The sequence below is a fragment of the Sesamum indicum genome, linkage group LG9 (assembly GCF_026168435.1).
Source record: "Sesamum indicum cultivar Baizhima isolate 11 linkage group LG9, ASM2616843v1, whole genome shotgun sequence".
Lineage (NCBI taxonomy): Eukaryota > Viridiplantae > Streptophyta > Magnoliopsida > Lamiales > Pedaliaceae > Sesamum > Sesamum indicum.
In genome coordinates this window covers 21,952,680-21,976,034 of record NC_142665.1, presented here as the reverse complement: position 1 = coordinate 21,976,034, position 23,355 = coordinate 21,952,680, and the positions used below count along the sequence as shown (strand labels likewise).

At 34.5% G+C, this 23,355-nt stretch overlaps 3 protein-coding genes across 3 annotated transcripts; all 3 read left to right on the top strand.

Annotated features, from left to right (window-relative positions):
- The first annotated feature begins 3,742 nt into the window (after nt 1-3,742).
- Nucleotides 3,743-6,665, top strand: ARA12 (Subtilase family protein). The gene has a single exon (XM_088884990.1). The coding sequence runs from the start codon at nt 4,060-4,062 to the stop codon at nt 6,364-6,366; it is 2,307 nt and encodes a 768-aa protein (XP_088741116.1). The 5' UTR covers nt 3,743-4,059; the 3' UTR covers nt 6,367-6,665.
- A 6,393-nt stretch (nt 6,666-13,058) lies between these two features.
- Nucleotides 13,059-14,295, top strand: LOC105177785 (uncharacterized). Its single transcript, XM_011101034.3, has one exon. It carries the CDS (start codon nt 13,233-13,235, stop codon nt 14,178-14,180), a length of 948 nt encoding a protein of 315 aa, XP_011099336.1. The 5' UTR covers nt 13,059-13,232; the 3' UTR covers nt 14,181-14,295.
- A 5,077-nt stretch (nt 14,296-19,372) lies between these two features.
- Nucleotides 19,373-21,900, top strand: KAI2 (alpha/beta-Hydrolases superfamily protein). The gene is made up of 2 exons (XM_011101035.3): nt 19,373-19,867; nt 21,192-21,900. The coding sequence occupies exons 1-2, from the start codon at nt 19,500-19,502 to the stop codon at nt 21,634-21,636; spliced, it is 813 nt and encodes a 270-aa protein (XP_011099337.3). The 5' UTR covers nt 19,373-19,499; the 3' UTR covers nt 21,637-21,900.
- Nucleotides 21,901-23,355: the final 1,455 nt, after the last annotated feature.

The following is a 23,355-nucleotide window of genomic DNA, read 5'->3' as shown; positions in this document are numbered from 1 at the left end:
AATTTTATTTATTTGTAACAATACAATTTAATTATTTTATGTGGGTCCAAGTAATATTAAGATATTGGACATCATTTTTGATGTGTTTCCCATGACACGTCGATAAATTTTGTTTTAAATTTTGAATTTATTAATGATACTAGGACGATGATCAATACTTTAATGTTTAATATAATAAATAATAGAAAAATAAAGTATATTTATTTATCCAAATTTTATGCCTCATTTTTACAATATTACCCATACATCCTTTGTCACACCGTAAGTCAACTGTCAACATTTTCTTTCATATATTTCCACTAGCTTTTGGACAAGGGTGAATGGTGAAATCAGACCAATTCACTTTGCTACCTTTTTCTTTTATCATTTGTACTTTTATCTTTTAAGGTTGTTTTCGCTAAAATGGCCATTTGTTTTTTGATTCAAATATATTTATTTATCTTTAATTTTGTTATTAGTCAGTATAAAATTATGAAAGAATGGCATGGTCTGACGTGTGCGGAGATGGGTGGGTTTCTGAAAGTTTTGTTTCAATGACAAAAAATAAGAGCAAGAGATGGGGCTTTGCTTGTGAGTGGCGGCGTCGTTAGCCAGAGCATTTGTAGAGAGAGGGGGAGAGCAGATGTTGTATCCACCGTAGATTTGAGTGGGTGATGATTGGATCATTTGACAAAATTCGCGCTATAATTGATTTCGGGGTTTTTTATTTTTGAATTAATTTTAAATTATCATATCATTTAGTTATCTTACACACCTAGTAGATCAAGCTTAAGAGATACGTCACCTTGAAGGTATCTTGCCCAATTAATCGAAAATATTAGGAAAATGACTACATGTTGTTTGATTCAATTTGATATAGAGTACTAACTGGTTCTCTTTTTTAAGGAGATATAACCCGTGATGTGTAGAATGCGATTGATGAGGATGCTTTATTATTTAGTGATTGGATTTGCTGATTAAGCTTTGTTTATAAACTCTACCCCGTCGATCTAATATAAACTTTTACTCTTTGGATACTATTTTTGGGCCAACAATAATTAATTTTTTAACAATAATTATTTTCTCGTTTACTAAAAGGACACTCATTCATTAATGTCTCAATCTAACAGGGCCCGGTAATTTATATAAAACTAAAGAAGTTTCAGATTCTTATACTTTAATAAGCTAAAATATTTCAAAATAGCGCTAAAAAAAAAGTAAGAAATATATTAAAGGGCGTTTACTATTTTCTAGAAAGTTTCTTACTATATAACATGATATTTTGAACTTTTACAATTAAGTATGTTTTATAAACTTATTTTAATTCAACTCTTATAAAAATTACAAACTAATCCTACAATATTTACAGTAGTGTCAATTGCTGATCGTATTTCAGGAAGTCTAGATGTAATTGATTTAACTCGAGAAAATATGATTTTTGAAAGAAATTTCGTATAATTATAATTATCTATCCATAACAATTCGGTTGTTGCTTCAGAGCGGTGGATGTTATTGAGAGAGAGAGAGAGAGTAGAAGGAAAGAGGGACAAGTGAAGTGGGACTAGATTCAATAATTTTGGCACTGGCGTTAAGAAAGGTGTATTATTACATAGGTGTATTAATTTCATCTCCCAGGATCTGGTCCGGTCTGGTGGATGGTAGGCGGGAAAATTAATAATCATCATAAGGACAGGTAGAAACATGTACTTACTGTTAATTATGTGCTGCTCTTGCAATAATTTAATAACCCATTGATGTACAAACAATTATATTCACTAATTTATAAGTCTTAATTATTACCCAAAAGATTGTTGAGTTATTAATTCACTTCAACTCTCTGCATGTACCACCACCACTTAATTTATTGCTCAAACTATAGTTTTACACTTCTATTATTTCAATTTTAGATATTTGGCTTTAATCAACTAATCAATTTTCATTTTTTTTATTTTTTTAAAAATTATTCTTAATTAATACACGTCATGAATCAGCACACACGAAAAATAGAAAGGTTAATTATATGATAAGTACTCGTAACACGTTTCGTTATACATGATTAGAATTTAGTTAGTGTGGTATTTTCTAGTGTAGACTTGCACTATACACATACGTACACAGTGATGACAATAATATAAATAAAAAAAGTTATTCTTTTTGGTTGTTTTAAAAATAAATACAATAAATTCACATCAAACGAATAGACGTTTATGTATAATTTAGTGAAATTGAAATCTATAATTTTGAACTTATATATGAAATTTCACCTTTGTAAAATTAAAAGATGATTGGTAAGAAACAAAATTGTTTAATAGTAAAGTAAAGAAATTAGGTTGAGAGTAATGGGTGTTAGCAAAAAGGTGGGAGGATTGGTGATAGAGACTATGGATTGTGTAGATGAGCAAGACAAGACAAAGACTTTTTTGTTTTTGGACAGGAAGACAAGACAAAGACTTGAAGGCCACAAGGCTTGAATGTGAAGGAAAAGGCCTCATATTTCCTAATATTAATACTAAATTACTGCGTACGTTATCAGATGAGACAAAAACGAGTGTTAATTTCCTGGGTTTATATGCTCATCTTCCACAGCTTGTTTGTTTATCCCCTTGTTTAAAGTGCTTCACGTGAACCCTTGCCCGGTTGCCCCCTCCTTGTTCCCGTGAAACATTATGCTACTCCCATGTTCCTTTTTTCTTTTCTTTTTTTTTTCTACCTAGTAATTATGTTTTAATTTTGATTATTTTCATTTTATACATAATATTGGAAATTTTTCTTCAATATAATCTAATTACATAATAATCAATTATTAAAACCTGCAAATTCTATAGTTCAAAAGTAATTGTACGTAAATTAGCTAGATCAAATGATGAAAAGAATAGATATGCGCTTGTTCGATTATTTTTTTATGAGTTATCAAATAGTTAGAATACTAATCGACCACCTTTTTTTAAAGATATGTACATATAAACTAGAATATTATAAAATCGTCATTTATATCATATATTTTTTTTGCACGAATAAATATGAATTTGTTAATATATAGCTTCTTCAAATCGCCATAATGGTTTCACGCTCCTTGCACTGAACCTGTCTTTTTGTAATCACTATAACACAAAAAGAGTACCAATCGATGTTGTAATAATAAAAATAAAAATTTTAAAATTGTTGATAAGATTTTGAACTCGCGTTCCACTAATAAACAGTTATTTATTTATTTTTAAAAAATAATAATTTATTGTCTTATATATCTTTATGGATGGACTATTCCGCATATTTACTTAATTCATAATATTTAGAAAATAAATATAAAAAAAAAAAACCAACGAAAAAAAAGAGAAGAAAGAAGATTATTGTTGGTTGGAAGTTAGAAGTTGACAGGTCGTCCACGTCTCCCCACCCACCACCCACTCCGCCGATTCATTTTTGACATTTACATGGAGTGACCCGTGACCAACTAAGGGTAATCTTTAAGATTTCCCCCCTTCCAATCCTCTGCAGTAATTACTTTCCAGTTTGTTGTAATTACACCCCTCTACTACTCTATTACCCAAAGGGAAAGAGGCATTTGACCATTCTCAAGAAACGGGTTTTTACAGAGTAGAATAAAATGGTTGTGTGAAGTGGAAGAAACAGTAGTGGGAGGTGAAATTTGGAGCTTTCTCACTTTTTCCTTTTGTTCTTCCCCAAACACTGACCACACGTGATCAAAGGTTAGTGTGCCATCCATATATATAAAGTTATGAACAGATAGATATTCCACTCATCATATATACATTTACACGCACAAACACACACGTTAGGGTAGTCTCTGTGTGTGTGTATAGTTTTTCTTTTTTCAGTTTTGGGTTTTTGGGAGATAAACATGGATATGATTGATCTGTCCTCTCTCTTTCTACTCACCTGGCTTTCATTTTATCTTTTTGTTGCACTACAATCATGCATATAAACCAGACAAGCAGCACTGTCCCCACTCTCTCGCCCTGCATGGTTTCACACTTCTTGCTCCAGCTGTATCTTTTGGCTCCCGCTATATAGAACTATATACCCTTCACAGCCCACCTCAATCTTTGGGGAACTCTAAAAATGGAGAAGCATACCATAATTCCCACATCTTTAGTGGTTAGAGTTGTGTTGTTTTTGGCCCTCTGCCAGTTGTCGCTGGCGGAGAAGAGAACATACATTGTTCACATGGCGAAATCCGAGATGCCGGCGGTGTTCCAAGACCACACTCATTGGTATGACTCTTCACTTAAATCGGTGTCTGATTCGGCCGAGATGCTGTATACTTACAACAACGTGATTCATGGGTTCTCTACCCGACTCACGCCTGAGGAAGCTCAGGCGATGGAGACCCGGCCAGGGATTCTCTCCGTTTTGCCGGAGTTGAGGTACGAGCTCCACACGACTCGGACCCCTTCGTTTTTGGGTCTGGACCAGAACGCGGCGATGTTCCCGGAATCTGACTCGGTGAGTGAAGTAATTGTCGGAGTTTTGGATACCGGGGTGTGGCCCGAAAGCCCCAGCTTCGATGATACGGGGTTCGGGCCTGTGCCCAGTTCCTGGAAAGGTGAATGTGAGATTGGCACGAATTTCACTAAATCCAACTGTAATAGGAAGTTGGTTGGAGCTAGGTACTTTGCGAGAGGTTATGAAGCGACTCTCGGCCCGATTGACGAGAGCAAGGAATCAAGATCTCCGCGAGACGACGATGGTCATGGTACACATACTTCATCCACAGCCGCTGGTTCTGTTGTTTCCGGCGCTAGCTTGTTCGGTTATGCGGCGGGAACAGCGCGTGGAATGGCCCCGCGCTCTAGGGTTGCTGTGTACAAGGTTTGCTGGATTGGTGGGTGTTTCAGCTCTGACATTTTGGCCGCCATGGATAAGGCCATCGACGACAACGCTAATGTACTGTCCTTGTCACTGGGAGGCGGTATGTCGGATTACTACAGGGACAGCGTTGCGATTGGAGCTTTTGCTGCCATGGAGAAGGGGATATTGGTCTCTTGTTCGGCCGGTAACGCGGGCCCTAGCGCGTACAGTTTGTCCAACGTTGCTCCGTGGATAACCACCGTCGGAGCGGGGACCCTAGATCGTGACTTCCCGGCATACGTCAGCCTCGGAAACGGGAAAAATTTCTCCGGCGTTTCGCTATATAGAGGCGATTCATTGCCTGGTAAATTGCTTCCCTTTGTCTACGCTGGAAATGTAAGCAATGTTACTAATGGTAATCTTTGCATGACGGGAACACTGATTCCGGAAAAAGTTAAGGGTAAAATTGTGTTGTGTGACCGTGGGGTAAATCCCAGAGTTCAAAAAGGCTCCGTTGTCAAAGCCGCCGGAGGGATAGGCATGGTTTTGACCAACACCGCCGCCAACGGGGAGGAGCTGGTTGCGGACGCTCACTTGCTTCCTGCCACGGCGGTTGGCCAGTCAACCGGCGAGGCAATCAAGCAATATTTGTTTTCGGATTCCAATCCAACGGCCACCGTTCTGTTTGAAGGGACGAAGGTGGGAATCGAACCATCACCGGTGGTCGCCGCGTTCAGTTCGCGGGGACCAAACTCTATCACTGCCGAGATACTGAAACCGGACCTGATAGCTCCAGGAGTGAACATCTTAGCCGGTTGGTCCGGGGCCGTGGGGCCCACTGGCTTGGCGGAGGACGATCGGCGCGTCGCCTTCAACATAATCTCTGGTACATCAATGTCCTGTCCACACGTTAGCGGCTTGGCGGCTTTGCTTAAGGCGGCGCATCCCGACTGGAGCCCAGCGGCTATCCGCTCGGCTCTCATGACCACGGCTTACACAGCTTACAAGAATGGCAAATTGATACAGGACGTATCAACTGGGAAGCCATCCACACCGTTTGATCACGGGGCAGGACACGTGGATCCCGTATCCGCCCTCAACCCAGGCCTGGTCTACGATTTGGGCGTAGAAGATTATCTGAATTTCCTGTGCGCATTAAATTACACCTCTGCACAAATCAAAAGCCTCGCAAGAAGGGATTTCAGCTGCGACACCCGCAAAACCTACAGCGTGAACGACCTGAACTACCCTTCGTTCGCCGTGCCCCTCCAAGCTCAAATGGGTAGTACTGGCGGGAGTGGTAGTGGTACAGGATCCACTGTGGTTAAACACACGAGAACACTCACCAACGTAGGACCACCTGGGACATACAAGGTGTCTACTTCGTCATCGAGTGATTCAGTCAAGATTTCAGTGGATCCTGCGACTTTGACTTTCAGTCAAACGAACGAGAAGAAATCGTATACTGTGACGTTCACCGCACCGTCAATGCCATCGAATACAAATGAGTTTGCCAGAATTGAGTGGTCCGACGGGAAGCACGTGGTGGGAAGTCCAGTGGCAATTAGTTGGACATAGAGGGCAAGTATGGGGAGAATAAATATGCAATGTAACGGAGCTGGCACAAAGGGTGCTGAGCTTTGGTTGTTTTAGTTATTTATTTTGAAGTTGTGATTAAGGTTAAATTCTTGTCTGTTTGTTCGGGCAGCACAGCAATTGGAAGCAGGTGGGGGATTGTTTTATGTCGGAAAGATGGGGAAATGTGAAATATTGGAGGGAGGAGATGAAGATGGTTTCTTGATCAGTGTACAGTTGTTGTCACACTTGCCTAATGTAATGGGATTCTCAAATGATCAGACATGGTTTAATTTCTTTGACTTGGGTCTCTTGGCATGTCCCAAAGATATTATCTTTTTCTTCTCCACACTAAACATGTTCGAGATTCTAAAGATATTGTTACTTAATATATATTTATAGTGATAATTTGACAAAAGTATGTGATGTAGGTGGCACAAAATTCGGATCAGGTCGTTTATCCTGGTCTCGAGGTCGAATCGTTGAATCCTTCTTTCGAGCTTCCTGTTAGTGAATCCTGAGAACAGAGCAAACGTAAGACTAGTCGGGTAGCCCCCAGCGAAGGCCCTCCGATGCTTAAATTAGAAATGAGAGGTCGAGGGTGATAAAACGAAATCGAATCAGACCAAGAAAAAACAGTGAAAGTAATAAAATGTGTCCTATGAAATATTCATAAATGCCTGTATATATAGTAGTACGGCACCGCATGGGCGTGTGACAGATGCGTCCACCTCACTTGATCCAAGGGCTGAACAGATGGGTTGACTTATTGGACCCAGGTCAGGTGGGTCGGGTCGGGTCGAATTCTTATGCGCTGATCCTGCCATTAAGGGTAAATTCTATTAATATACAAAGGTATTTTGGTCTTTTAATAATTACACTCGTCAGTATGTTATTTTGTGTTTTCCGTTATTAATAATAAAAACAATGGTGATTATAACAAACAAAAATCTTTGAATATTGCATAAATGAGTTGAACAAAAATTTTGAGGAGATGTAGAGATGGGAGAGGATTCAATATTCTTGCAAGTTGGAGGCTGGGAGTTTTGCTTTTAAGTTCAATGCAATGGTGATTGTTAATGGGAAAGGGATTGTTTGACCATGGGAAATGTGGTTAGATAATTGAGAGTGGTGGTAGATGGGAACAAGGGGAATTATTGAAGATAGATAGTTGGGGCAGCACATGGTTAGTGCATCCTTTGCCCATGTTGCAATGATGATGAGGTTTTCATTTTTGTGGTGCACTTTGTTAGTGCATGGAATACCACACCTTTCCCAAGTATTACAATGTAGCTAGGATTCCTACACGTGTTGTTTCGGCTACGACGACCATGTTTAGATATTTTCTTATGTATTATGTAATGGAGTCAACTAGACATCATTTAACAACAACTTTGTTTGTCAAACATGAGATGATGATTCCATGATTTGAAAGCTGTCACTCCCACTCTCAACTTACACCTATTACTCCATTCATTTTAGAAATGGGATCTAAAAGGGTTCCATAAAAATCAAAATTCAGGATCAGAAAATAAAAACAAACAAACAAATCAAAATTTCTTATTCAGGAGCAAAGTCAGTTGACTGCACTCCAACCTGGTTCATGATGTCGTCCTCAAATCTGCCAATCTGATCTCGGCTTGAACTAAATTATTTAATGTAATTGAACCAATTGATAGCTCATGATCAAACTCAAAATAACTTTTTAAAACATTATGTAGATGAGGGGATTTCAAAACCTCATGGCCCGTCAAAAAACCTGATACACTATAATGTACAAATATTTTCAAAATAATATATACTTAATTATAATATTAGACACGTGTCGAATATAGACACAGCGCGCTACCCGTATTTGAAAAATATAAAAAAAAAAACAACGCGATTTTTTATTTATATAATATGTATATTTTTTAAGTCATATATTTCGGTTAAGTAATTAAATGTAAGACATTTATTTTATATTTCATCCTTAATATTTTTATATTGTATATTTTGATTTTATGATAGATTAAAAATATATGGCGGTGTCTATATCTTAATTTTTTGACATTTTTTCATGTTATTATGTACCTATGGTGTTTGGTCTGCATCGCCATTCGTGTCCATACATTATAACTAATATGAATGTAAAAAAACGTTATTACACGCAGAATTCAGAATTGTCTGTCCCAAGAAAGATATCCCCCAGCCATAGGCATTACCAGTCTAGTAGCAAGCTGGATCTTAAAGTTTAGGTTATTTTTGGACCTGATATGAAGCCCACTTTAACAGTGGATCACTCACTATAGACTTTAAATGTAAAGTTGACATAATTGAGGCGGGTAATTCCATCTCCAACCCGGAAATCAATTCTTTGGATTTGATTTGGATATTCTATCAATTTCAATTTCTATATAAACTTATTTTGATTATCAACTTTTAAAAGAATTTTACACATATTTCTGAACTCACTAAATAAGAAAAAAATTACAAATAAATTTATTTCTAGTATGTTTTGATATAACACGACGAGTTAGATTTTGGCTAATCTCATAATTTTCTTTTCTTATCTTCAGTCTCATTGTGAGGGCGTACTTCATAAGTAAATACTTGTTAGATATATATATGTATATATATACACACATATGTATACGATGTCCCTCAAAATTATTGAATTAAGTCTACAAGCTAGGAATACTAGTCCAATCGGCTAAAAGCCTAATTGGTCCATCAACAGAGCGGAAAAGAGCCCATCAGCATGGTAGAAAAGCCAACAGGCTTACCTGCTACTTTACTGAACTGGCAGACCCAAGAAATAAGCACATTACAACATGACACATCATCATACAGCTAGGAGGACACATTATATAGCTTGCCAAGATATTTGTACATGTTATCCTAAAATATTCCAAGTGGTTCCAAGTAAATCGACGGCAAATGAGTTGGAAAATCTACAAATAGCCAACTCCTGAATCTTTAGGCATACTTGGCAGGCCTTGGTCCAACTCACGTAACTCGATCAATATTTACCCAAATCACTAACAATTTTTGCGGATGACAGCCAACTCAAAAAGCTTGCATATGGAACTCGGTAATTGACCCCGTATCTAACACTGTACAAACCTATAAATTGAGGTCTTGTGTAGTTCTCAAACTCTTAACTTTCTCACACTATTCTCTCTCGCTTTTTTTTTTTTGCTATTTCAAACTTATAATTTGCACTCCATACGAATATTTATCATCATTAATTATATCTCACCATTATTCTAACTTTATTTCAAGTTTTTTCTTTTATTTTTTCATAAATTGTTACTAACTTAAGTATCAAAATGTCTGTTTCGCACGGCTAGTCCTTTGATAATTTAAATTTTTTTTAAAGATCCTTCGATCATTGTGGTGTAGCAATTTTGGTACTCATCAATATATAATTTTGAATTAAATAAATTCAGACTATAGTGCTACTAATAAGTGTATTTAATTTAAATTTGATCGGAACCAATCAAAATTAGAATTTAGAGCATATAAAATCAAGGTATAATTATATTTCTCCCTCCTGAGGTTTGGTATAATTTCATAACCTGTAGTTTGAAAAAATTACATCTAGCATCGTTGAGATTTGCTTTTATCTAACAAACAAGTCTCCAAGTTAGTCAAAATTTATTGAATTTGCTGATATTAACAAAAACATTGAATGAAAATTGATACTTACCCTTAATTGACTTATTACTAACTTATTTCAAGTTAAACAGTTTTTTACGAACTAAACTATTTTTATAACAGTGAAGATATACTTCATAAAGTGCATTATTGAGTGAAGATGTATGAGGATAATTTGATTATAAAAAAATTTATTTGACTTGCTATAAGTTAGTAATAAGTCAATCGAATGCATATATAATTTTTTTTTTTTTTGTTAGTATCAATAAAATCAATGCATTTTGATTAACATAGAAACGTATTTATTAGACGAGAGCAAACCTTAAGGGTTTTAGATATAATTTTTTAAATTATAAAAAGATTACGTAGAATTACATTAAATATCGGTGTGAGAAAATGTAATTATTCCTTAAAACAAACAAAAATTAGTCTTAAAGAGTAAATCTGAATGGTAATGCGGGGTATAGCCTCGATTTCCTCATCGGTCGACACCTCCACACGTGGTACCATTACGAAGTGGTTAAAACCTTATAAATCGAACATTCAAAGTAGTAATCGACCACAGGTTCCAAATTAGAAAGGAAAGAGATGGAGAGAAGACATGACGAGAATGACCAAAGGAAGGAAAATTTACAAGGGCTGCCGGTGGATACAAGTCCCTACACCCAGTACAAGGACTTGGAGGATTACAAGACACAAGGCTATGGCACCCACGGCCACCTCCAACCCCAACCTAGTCGAGGCGCCGCCGCCTCCACCGACGCCCCCACGGTGGCTGGTGCTGGCACCGCCGCCAATTCCCAGACTCAGCTCTCCCGCTGATGCCATCATTAGCGTATTGATGTTGAATTTGTGTGACTAATGTGAGGATTGATCCGAATAGCCATTGCCTTTTCTTCGACAATTATATCAAACATTATATTATGTCTGCATAAATGGATTTGGTGTAAATAATTTTATATTTGTATTAATGAATCCGTTGTACGTGGTTGGATAATTTTACGTCGTAAAGAATTTAAATTTTCGATTCACATTTCGAGTTATTTTTAATAATATTTTGATAAATTTTAAATTCATTTAATATAAATTCATTTGAAATTTTATTTTTAAATTCTTTTGTTAAATTCAAATTTAAATGTAGCCTTTTTAGATTCAGGGTGTATTTCTAGATACTAATATTAAATGTCTATTTATTTATTTTATAAATAATTTTATTTGTTAGTGTTCCTAGCTAATCAATATATACTTCAATTCAATTAATATATTAATATTATTAATAATAGTAAATAAATTACAACAACTCACTCAAAAGCAAGAAACAAACGTTCATATAATATACCCATGCGTTCGTTGAAATTCAAACCCTTGACTTCGAACTTGTTTATAAAATCTTAACCATAACCACAACTCTTAGTCTAAAACATAATTGCTGCCACTTGAATCATAAACCAATTCTTGTTCAAAAATTAAATAAATAAATTATAAATCGATCTTTGGAAGGATAAGGTGAATTTCTTTCAATAAAAGAGTAAATTATACTGATACCCTGTGAGCTTCGGTTCAAATATATAAATAACTTTTGCCTTTTGTAGAGTTACAAGTACACCCTTAAGGTGATGTTAGTATAATATATAGATGTTTGTGTAAGTTTTTATTTTTAAATATACGATATAGTTATAATTACAACTATAATATAAAAAAAAGGTGTAATTATAATTTTACAAAGAACAAAAATATTTGTTTATTTGAATGAAAATGTTAATGTAATTTACCCTAAAATAGAAACCATGGTGTCTAAAGCTCGACCAAATTTGGGCACAAAAATATTGGTAGGGTGAAAAGGTGCAGAATCAATTAAGTCACAAAAGCTCCCTTTATTACGTACTTATTAGCTTCTCTAACTAACATAAACACTGCTACACTATCTGGATTTTACTCTCTCAACAAAATGAAATAAACACGTCAGCATCGTCCTTTTAAATTATTACCAAAGTTTTTTATTTAAATTAAGTTTGATTTAACTGAATCAATCAATTTATTTATATTTTTTAAATTATACATAAATTCACATAATAAAAATATATTTTTTTACATTATTAATCATTGTCTAACTGTGCATGGTGCAAATTACCTTTTTAACCTTGAAATTGCTTCAACATATGGGAATGGTACGTATCCATTCCTTTACCTGTGAAATAAGCAAAGTCTATACCATATTTTTTTCCACAAAAAAATAATTAAAAAAAATCCCTCATGGAAAGAGCTAAAGAATAATGGGATTATAAAAACATTTAAAACTTGACCGACTCTGTTCCCTCAAATTGAACCTATTTGGCCTTATCTGCTGCCCCAACACTTACACCACCATCTGTCCTCGAGACAATCAATGTCGTGTAGCATTCTGTTTACAATAAGCAATTTTATGTTCCAAACCAAGAAAAGCTGTAATTTGACAGCAGCATGCTTAAATACATGCTCTATATATCATACTTTCATGTACAGTCATAATATTGTTACTCAATTCATGTTGGTTAAATAAGTTTATTATGTAAAATGAAAACAGATAATACTTCATGTTACATGACACTGTCTCATAACACACACCATATTTTCCAATTTGCAAAAAATAAAATAACATATCAACCATTGAGGTGCATGAAGCATTTACATGACTAATGTGGCACTATAGATTGAATGGATTATTTAAAACTCTAAGGTCAAAATGAGAGGAAAGCAAGAAAAAAATAATCCTCCTACTACAACCACAAGGCCGTCCCACTTTAATGCACAAGATTATTAAAAAAATATTCATAGAGATATATCTATCATTTGATTAGTTTTTTTTTTTTTTACATTGTTTGTCAATTATATGACAAGTGTGTTGTATTTATTATATTAATTCAAGTCTCATCAAATTCGATTTGTGTTAGATTTTCAAAATTGTTAATGTTTTCCCCCAAAAAATAATGATTTGAAACAATGAGTAAAGTGAGTCACGCTGCGACTTAGAAAAGGAAGAGGGGCCGGCGTAGGTATCACCAATAGTTCTCTTCACTCCCAAACAAGAAAAGCACATAAATTTTGAGTCATCCCATCAGTTTCTACTAGTATTTTAATCTCCTTTTCTGTTCCCTCATTCCAATTGTCTTTCTGGTTTTCTTTCATCCACGTATAAAAAGCCCTCCTCGTCTTCTTCTTCCCATTACACATACTTGAATTTGAAAAGAGAAATGGAGAATAAATGTACTGATGATAATGATATGCAGTTTCTTGGAGATGAAGATGATGAGGAAGCACTCTCGTTGAGTGATCTCCCACTTATTAGGAAAGAGAGAGAAGAAGAAGAAAATGTTCGTCCCAGAGAAATTGGAATTCAAGAGGATTTTGATTTTTGCTCTCTGTCCAAAGAATCAGAAATGTGCGCTGCTGATGAAGTCTTTTTCCAGGGCCAAATTCTGCCGTTGCGCCACTCTGTGAGTTCGGAGACGGGGCTGTTGCAGTATTGTGATGGAAGGCGTCGGCCGATTTCCAGGTCGGAATCCATGGACCATTGCTGCTCCGGCGGGTTAATTTCCAGCAGAAGTAGCAGTATCAGTAGCCACCAGTCGTCGAGTAGCGGCAGCTCCGCATCCACCTTGGGGCCAAAATACAAGCCTGGATTACCCCCCCGGATCCAATTCCATTCCCACCCGAGCCCGTCGCCCAGGATCCGGAGCAACAGGCAAGGGACGATCAACACGAATTATAGAAACTTCGCCAAGAAATCATCTGCCTGGAACATTTTCCGGCTGGGATTAGTGACAGCCCCGCCAGAAATCGGGTTCCAGGATTTCAAAACCCGGTGCCCCACCAACAGCACTAACTGCAAGAAATTCGGGAGTCGTAACAGCACCAGCAGCAACGGCAGCTCCATCAGCAGCGGCAACTCCAACAACAAGATTAAGAATAAACCAAGGAGTTTACTTGGGGGATGCAAGTGCTCAGTGGATGCGGTGGATACAGTTCCTTCAAGAGTCGTGATTATCAAGAGGAACGCGAGCGACGGCGACGAGAATGTAGAAGAGATGAAATCCGCGAAGCTGACGAAAAAGCAAGCAGCAAAAAAGCAGTTGTCGCATCATCGAACGTTTGAATGGCTAAAGCAGCTTTCGCTCGAAGGTGCAGTGGATGAAGCGTAGATTATTGCAAACAAGAAAAAAAAAACATTGTCACGCATGCTTCCTTTTTGTTTGATGTAACTTAACCTTTTTCTCATGTGGTCATTGTTTTGGTAATAATCTTTCTTCATTAGTATCTTAAGTCAATCTAGGATAGTTACATTAATTTCCTGAAATTTAATTAGTTACAACATTTACTGTTTTTTTTTTTCAAATTTTGCAAAATTACGTTATATTCCTTACAATCGTGTTTTATATTATAGATGTAATATTAATAGATCATGAGGTTCTTGTATTATGTCCAAATTTTAGGAATGTCAATACAAGTATACAATAACTTTGGGTGAAACCCATTAACTATAAATTGCAATATAATTAATAATAAAATGTAAGTTAGATGTAAGGATGAATAAGTTTAGGACGAGAAAATTGTAATTCATATTGATTTTGGTCAGTTTTATTGTGTGGCATTGAGGGTTAAATACAAGTGATGCGAACCAATACTTTTAAATATTAATGGAGTAAGGAATTAATTTGAGTTGAAGTGGGATTAATGAGTGGATGAATGATTGTTTTATATGCAATGATAAATGGCGGTGGGGGGTGGTAAGTGGGTGGGCTTCATGATTATGGTGTGAAACTTTATCAATACTTTATTATTATGTGAGTTTGAAAGTTGTATTTCATCACTGCCAAGAAGCACGAGAGAGAGAGACAGAAATAAAGGAAGAAATTCATGCAAAAACCTAACACAATATTCAAGTAGAAAGAGAATTTGGTGTGATGGAATTGATTGCAGGTAAATGCTGGCCTGTAATAAAACCGAAAGAATATGGCACGCCCAATTCATTTCCATGCCCTACAAATACAATTACTTTTGTTTTTTTTATTTTTTTACAAAAAGTTGGAATACCCTAAAATTGTTTATAAATTACATATTATTCGTCAATGCAGCTTTCATATCGAATACATAATCCTGACTCCTCCTTACCCATTGGGCTAACGTTATGGCCTACAATTTCGGCATTGGTTTCTGACCACAAGTGGTCCGCTTCTCAGTTTGCGGTGTTGCTGGGGTCGGAGTGTTGCATGTTTGCATGCTGGAATCATCTGTCCTGTCCAGACTTTAGAGAATGAGATCTTATCTACCCACACACACACACTCACACGCACTGCACCTTAGCAAATCCTAATCGCAGAAATTAATTATGCAGATGATTACATAAAATAAGGGCTCTTCTTGATTAGTATCCAATCATTTGGGTTTTGTGGGAGCCTCTTGTATTTTATTTTATTCATGAAGCAAGTCTTCTGTCACACACATGCTCGTGAGAAAAAAATAAAAACAATTTATGGTAATTTAATTTTTGATTTATTAATAGAGTTATGTGGTAAGTGTTTGACTAGCTGACAACTTCCACGTACTTCAGCCGGTACCAGATTACATGTGTTTCTGTAGCTCTTGCTGTTCTAACATCATCAGAACCAGAGTAAAACAAATCATGTGACCCCTAAACTGTAGCTCTTGTATGTTTTTCTTATTTTTGGGAATATGGGCTTCTTCACTAGAATGGTAGTTGGAAGTTCATTTCGGAGTAATTTGTCCATTCCACGAAATGGGTAAAGCCCATATGTACAGATCATGGACATATGTCTTTGGTTCGGGTCCAGTCTGATTTACGAGATCTTTTCCATGAGTGAGTCACATTCAAGCACAACTTCCCTTCCTGTTTCACCCACATCAATTATGTAGGCAATTACCATACTTAAATAGTTTTGTTTCCAGAAGATGTTTCAAGCAGAGGTAGGTTTGGGGCTTATAGATTATGTGAAGCGTGGCCAACATCGGAGAAGGCGTCTTAGACACTTCCTCAATGTCAATTACCAAATGATGCAAATCAGTGCTTATCCCTTGTAGCCTTATCATTTTGATTCAAAAGGAAAGGAGGCAAAGTATTAAAACTTACAAGTTGCGCAAACTTCTCGTCCACTCTCAATATTAAATGTAGTTAGAACCAACATGACATAATAATATTAAAAATTTATTCTACTTGTTGATATTAAGATATTTTCTATAATCCACTTAGGTCCCCTTTACTTGGATGTATAAGTTTATATAAGAAAATTATTATAAGGTAATACAATGTTTACTTTGTTATATGGGAATCCGGTACAAATCAAAGCCCTATACTAATTATGATTACACCCAAATAATTAATACCACCTTGGAAGGTGGTATAAAATTAGTCCCAATGCTGCACCAAATGAGAATGACCATTGTACTGTCAGAATTTAATTTGATAATAACCATAATAATAATGATGATAATGATAAATATAACAACAACAACAACAATAAATAATAAATGGTAATAATAACAATATTTTATTGTCTATTAAATATTGTAAACAATAGTTCAAAGATAATTTTCCTACCAAAAGCACATAGAAACATCAATTTAAATACTTGGTAAAATTTATCATATTTCGATAATATAATTATATCAAGCTTTTTTGTCATTTATTTAATAAAAAATAATTCTGTCATTCACAAGTAAACGGGCCTTGGATATTAACCCTCAAAAGGCAATAATGGGAGGATGATTGGCCCACTGCTCACTACAACATTTACTACTGTGGGCTTGTATCTGGCCATGTGGAGGAACCATCAGTACTGCCGGCGTGCACGTCGCGGGCGTTTAGTAGAGTCAAGTCTTCGCATCAGTGCATTGCCAGTTGTCCGTGGTCGAGAACCAAAGACGTTAGTCCTGACAGCATGTGATTTTGAGATTTGGGGCCCTGGTCCCCTCCCGCTTCTGCAGAATCATATCACAACCCAAAGATATTTTCTCCACTTGCGTTACGTTTTTATACTTAACTCATATCCCAAACTGATTCGTTCCAAGTGATTTAATACTGTAGAGTAGAAACTGCAAGCTGTCGTATCACAAATAGTACGAGATTGCTCGGAGATCCAACACTTTTAGGCTTTATTTGGATTCCACTTTTCGCGTTTTTCGAGACAAGATAAAACACATCGAATGTTTGTTTTTGTGTTTTTACACCTTATCTGCGTGTTTTTCTGATTTTCAACTTTACATATATAATATATATGTATTTATATATATATATAATATAAAGCATACATGATTTGACAATAAACAGTAATTGTTTTCTCCAAAAGTACAACATTAAATATAAAATATTTATATATATACATATTTATATATAAAAATATATATAAAATATATAATTTGACAATGAACAGTAATTTTTGTCTTCCAAATCCCAACATCAAATCTACACCACTTATTTCAAAATATTTTAAATTTTTCCAAAACACAAATCCAAACATATCATCTATTTTCAACACACACTCACTTATCTCTATTTTTCTCTCTCTCTATTTCTAAAATACAAAACAAAACAATTAAAATACAAATCCAAACATACTGTTTGTTTTTTAGTTTGTTTTTAGTATGTTAACCGACAGTTACATACACTCAAGTACCATATTACATACAAATCGTCAAAAATAAGTACCTCTTGCATTCATACACTTTAACTGTTAAGTAATGCCCCAATGGATCAATCATGTTTAACTGATATTTTTTTTTATTTTATAAAATTACTTAATCATAAAAAATTTGAATTACGTTTACTCAAATAAAAACAATTTGACGGAGGTATAACCAGTTTAATAAAAAAAAGACAAAAAAGTACCTCTTTCGTGGTGAAAAATACTTAAAATACCATAAGATACATGCAAATAGAATCGGGTCGGGTCGCATTACTAGACCCACTTCGTCAACCCATCGTCCAGACACGACTGACATGTAAGTGGCCATACCACACGATCTTTAACAGCAAATGTCTTAAGGTGAAGCCACTTAACCCATTTGATGAAGTACATTTAAGCCTATAAATGCCCTCCGTCCAAAGCATTTATGGTAAGACACATTTAATATTATCTACTTCATTTAGGTTGCTTGCTTTCCATCTCGAACTCAAATTAATTTGAGCATCGAAATATCTTAGCCGGGGACGATCATGACTAGCTTAACCTGTTTCCTTTTTCTTAGAGACCACTTCGACTGTAATATTTCTAGGGATAACTACTCCACTCTACCGAAATTTAATGTAATTGCATATAAATCTCATGTGGTTTGAAAAATTATATTTAATACCCTTGAAGGTTGCTTTCGTTTAATAAAATAAGTCCCTTTGTTAGTCAAAATCCACTAGATTTGTTAATATTAACAAAAAAATAGGAGTAAAATTCATGATTATCACCAATTGACTTATTACTAGATTATTACAGGTCAAATAAATATTTTTATGATTAAATTACCCTTATACGTCTTTACATGTTAATACTTTCTCCTGCAATAAGGTTACAAGAACATCTATTCTATTTTTATATATATTACAAAATAAAATGAAAATATTTATTCACTTCTCTATATTCACTACTCCACACTTTATCTCTATTATGTAAAAAGAACAGGTATTTTACACTTATAAATGATGGTTAACGACTGATGTACTAATTTTTGTGAAGTAAAATATGCACGTTAACAATAAAATAATTGACTTATTTAACTTTTTAAATTGTACATTAATTGATAAATACTTTTTTTCTTTTTTCTTTTTTATTTTTAATATAATGTATTGACTTATACAGTATTTTATTTTTATTTAAAATATTATTTTTAATATATTTTGAAATTTATAAAAAATAATATTTATTATATACACATAAAACAATGACTTATAAAAAAAGAAAAAGAAAAAGACAAGAGAAGGATACATGAGATGAAAATTACGTAGCACCAAACGTACCCGTCCATTGGCTTATTAATAATGTCACATTTATGATTAAATTTATTTATTCATCATACAAAAATAAATAATATAAATATAAAATGACGATTTTTAACATCTTATATCAATTTTTTATAATCTAAAAAATACTATTCAACTGATAAAGACAATTTATGGAATTTATTAATTTTTACATTAATTGATAAGTTAATTTTTTTAATTTATAATTTAATATAATTTATTAGTTTAGATTATAAATAATTATTTGTTTTGACCCACAAAACAACCATCATATGAATAAATTTGTCAGAAGAGCAAAAATTAATAAATAAATAAAGAATTAATTTCTTTGAATAATATCATCTGCGGACATGTGGTTCTCGTCATCCCTCGTGTTCTCGTGTCACGTTCCAAACGCAGCCTTCAAAACCCCTCAAATTAGTCCACGCATTTTCCGACCCAAAATCACATCAATCACTGCAGAACTTCAACCAAGAAGAAGAACAACAACATCGTCATGGGAATTGCTGAAGAAGCTCACAACGTTCGGATCTTAGGGTCGGGTCAACAGACCATAGTCCTAGCCCACGGGTTCGGTACTGATCAATCCGTGTGGAAGCACCTGGTTCCCCATTTGGTAGACGAATACCGGGTCGTGTTGTATGATAATATGGGTGCCGGAACCACTAACCCGGATTACTTCGACTTTGAGAGGTATTCGACTCTGGAGGGTTACGCGCATGACGTTATCGCCATCTTAGAGGAACTCCAGGTGCAGTCGTGCATATACGTCGGGCATTCCGTGTCGGCGATGATTGGCGTGATCGCCTCAATCACACGGCCGGATCTTTTCAGTAAACTCGTCGCCATTTCTGCTTCTCCCAGGTAATTATTTCTTAATTCGGACAAGTTTGTGAGGAACAGGGAATTAAGGCGGCTATAGTTTTGTACTTGTATGTAGTGTTTGTCTTTTATTGGAGTTCATTTTTACTGTTGCATTAGTCTTTTTCGGAATATGAACTGTTTGTTGGACAATTGCGTTTTGTTTGATTAACTTTGCAGAATTTGGTACTATAGTTTGCGGCTTTTTAGGTTTAATAATGATTGGATTCGGTGTGGACTATTGGGTTTGTAAATGCGTTCATATGCCTAATAGTGATGGGAATTGGCATTATTTTTTAAATTGTTTGTTCTTACGTATGTTGCTGCTGCTTGCACTATTTTATGTTTTGGTCTGAATTGAACTGAAATATATAAAGTCAAAAACATACGTCATGCTTTCTGGAACTTAATTGCACAGTAATTCAAATTATAATTTCAAATAATTTGAATAAAACACGATATTTATACATAGTTAGTGTTTGGATTTAATTTTTTGGTTGTTTTATTTTGTTTTATGGGGATAGATAGGAAAAAATAAGGATAAATAAGTATGTATTGGAGATAGCGTGTATGTGCGGATTTATTTTTTGAGATGATTTATATTAATTTAAAATAAATGTTGTATGTCTACTGTTGTGTTTTGGTGACAAAAGATACTGTTTATTGCCAAATCAAATATCTTTTATGTATATTCATACATATATAGGGATTGTATATTTAATATTATGTTTTTTTTATAAAAATTACTATTTATTGTCAAATCATATTTTTTTTTATAATATGTGTTTGCTTATATATATTATATATAGAAAATCAAAAACTTAAAAAAACCAGGCAATGAATTTTGAATTTTTTTATTTCTATGTGAAATCTAATTTGTTGTCTGGCAATCTAATTTATTTTTGGATTTATTTATATCATAATGCATTGAACGGACTTTTTCCTATTTTTTTTTGGAAACATAACTAATACAAATTTACGTTCTTACATAATTTTTATTGATAATTATTCGTAAAAAATGTTAAAGTATCACTATATTTCTGAAGTAATTGCTAATTTTTATGCGTCGGAATTTTGTTCAATTTTTTCCCAACTGCCTCAGATAATATTGGAACACAAAATTTTTAATTAACACAAAGATCCATTAACTGGACTTTAATTTAAATTGAAGTAGATTTCATTCGGTAGATTCTTTTTTTAGCACAAAACATGTTGTGCCTACTGATGTATTTGATTTTTTTGTATTTGAATGTATTAAATAATATAAAATCATATTCACGACCAAAATGACTAAGTACATGATTTGTTGATTGAACTTTTCATTCAGGTACTTGAACGACCCGGATTACTTCGGAGGATTCGAACAAGACGATCTTGTACAACTATTCGAAGCCATGAGATCAAACTACAAAGCCTGGTGCTCCGGCTTTGCGCCGCTGGCAGTGGGGGGCGACATGGAGTCCGTGGCGGTGCAAGAATTCAGCAGGACACTGTTCAACATGAGGCCAGACATAGCACTGAGCGTGGCCCAGACCATATTCTACAGCGACATGAGACCTCTTTTGCCGCACGTCAAAGTCCCCTGCCACATTATCCAGAGCATGAAGGACTTGGCCGTGCCGGTGGTGGTGTCCGAGTACCTCCATCAGAACCTGGGTGGTGAATCCATCGTCGAGGTCATGTCCACTGATGGCCACCTGCCGCAGTTGAGCTCGCCGGACGTTGTGGTTCCGGTGCTTCTTAGGCACATTCGTTACAATATCGCAGCTTGATGTATTGGTGAAATGATGAGTTTGATTTCTTGAATGCTTGTTTTATGTGCTAGGGGGATTTGTGAATAATGGGATTTGGTCTGTGTTTGATTCTCTGTTTGGTTGCTGCCAATCTCAATAGGCGTAGTACCCCTGTTGGCAATGTTCTAGGGTGAATAGTGTAGTTGCTGATCCCTTGTTCTTTGTAAAATTATAAAGATATGACCTTTTAAGTGGCAATCTTCAGAAATTTAATGGTATTCTTCTTATTATTATTATTTACTATACTTAGACTTCCTCTAAATAAGAATTACACTTTTTTTGAAAAAGTTTTGAAATTACAATTACACTCCCTCCAAAAATTTTTCATTTACACCTGATTTCATTTTGTTAGAGTTTGGACGTAAATTGCTTACGTAAGTAAAAAAAAAATACATAAAATTTCTTAATTTTGCCCATTATTTAAAATTATTATGAATACTTTTGTACTTATAAAGGGATAAATGCAATATACATATTGATGGAAGATAAACAAAATCACATTGATAAAGAGAAAGATTATCTCAACAAGGAAAAATGAATACCGAATCATCACAAAAGGGTAAATTATTGAAATACCCCCAATAGTCATGTAATAAGGGTAGGTAAGAGAAGGAATGGTATTTCACTTTCACCTACCCTAAATAGCATAGTTTCGTAATAGTATAAATACCCTCTTTTGTTTGAGAGGAGAAGAAGAATTTTTGTAAGAACTCTAGTGACAACGTGTTGAATCGCACTTTGATAATATAAATATAGTTGATCTTGTTTTTTGATGACATCACATATATTGAATTTAACATCATCATATTTTTTTAATCATTAAATGAAAAAGTAAAATGAGAGGTAAAATTAAAAAAATATATAATTTTATAAAGTCAGTATTTTTCGTCCAAATTTAAATAAAATGAGGTTATGTATGAACAGTGAATTTTTGAAAGGGATGTATAAAATTTCTTTAAAAAAAAATAATTTCGTATTTTTGAAATAGGCATGAACATAATTAAGTCTTATTATAATTGTAACTATAACTATAATAACTATGACTAGTTTATGGAATGAACTTCGTATATATTCGTTGTAAATTGAGGTTCATATGATTGGAGTTTGTCTAACCGATTGAATTGGAAAACTCAAGTCTTTTATTAAAAAAAAATTAATAATAATTAATTAATGAAACTACAGGCGAATTATTGAGATGGCTCTTTAATAAAATAAAATAGAGTAAAAGAATGGGAAAAGGGTTATGATGAGTGGGGCATATTCACTTTGTTTATCCGTCAACTCACTAACATGGAAGAGAACAAATTTTAAATTTGTAGATTCCCATCTAAAGTTTGTGAAAAGGCCGTGTACAGCTCTAACTCCTAAAAAATGCACAGAGCCAAAAAGGTTTTAGTCTCTTATATAAACATATAAAGGATATTTTAATAAAAAATGGTCTAAAATATTGATCAAAACAACAGAAACCAACCGCTTGTGCATGCCACATTTCGTCAATTATTAACATAATGAGGTATTTTTTGTTGGGATTTTGAAAACAATTTTTTTTTTTTACTTATTTTCAATATATAATAAATTTTTTTGTTAATTTAATAAAATACATTGGGTAAAATAGAATTTAACCAAAAAGAAGTCGTCGGAGTTGGCTTTAATCACTCTTGGGATGTTTGTGCAACTTCCCAAAGAATAATCACACAA

What these genes read in the sequence shown, in the direction of transcription:
- KAI2 (XM_011101035.3), top strand. Translation starts at nt 19,500, where the DNA reads ATGGGAATTGCTGAAGAAGCTCACAACGTTCGGATCTTAGGGTCGGGT. An exon ending in GCCATTTCTGCTTCTCCCAG is followed by an intron (nt 19,868 to 21,191) that starts GTAATTATTTCT and finishes CTTTTCATTCAG; the next exon opens with GTACTTGAACGACCCGGATT.
- ARA12 (XM_088884990.1), top strand. Translation starts at nt 4,060, where the DNA reads ATGGAGAAGCATACCATAATTCCCACATCTTTAGTGGTTAGAGTTGTG.
- LOC105177785 (XM_011101034.3), top strand. Translation starts at nt 13,233, where the DNA reads ATGGAGAATAAATGTACTGATGATAATGATATGCAGTTTCTTGGAGAT.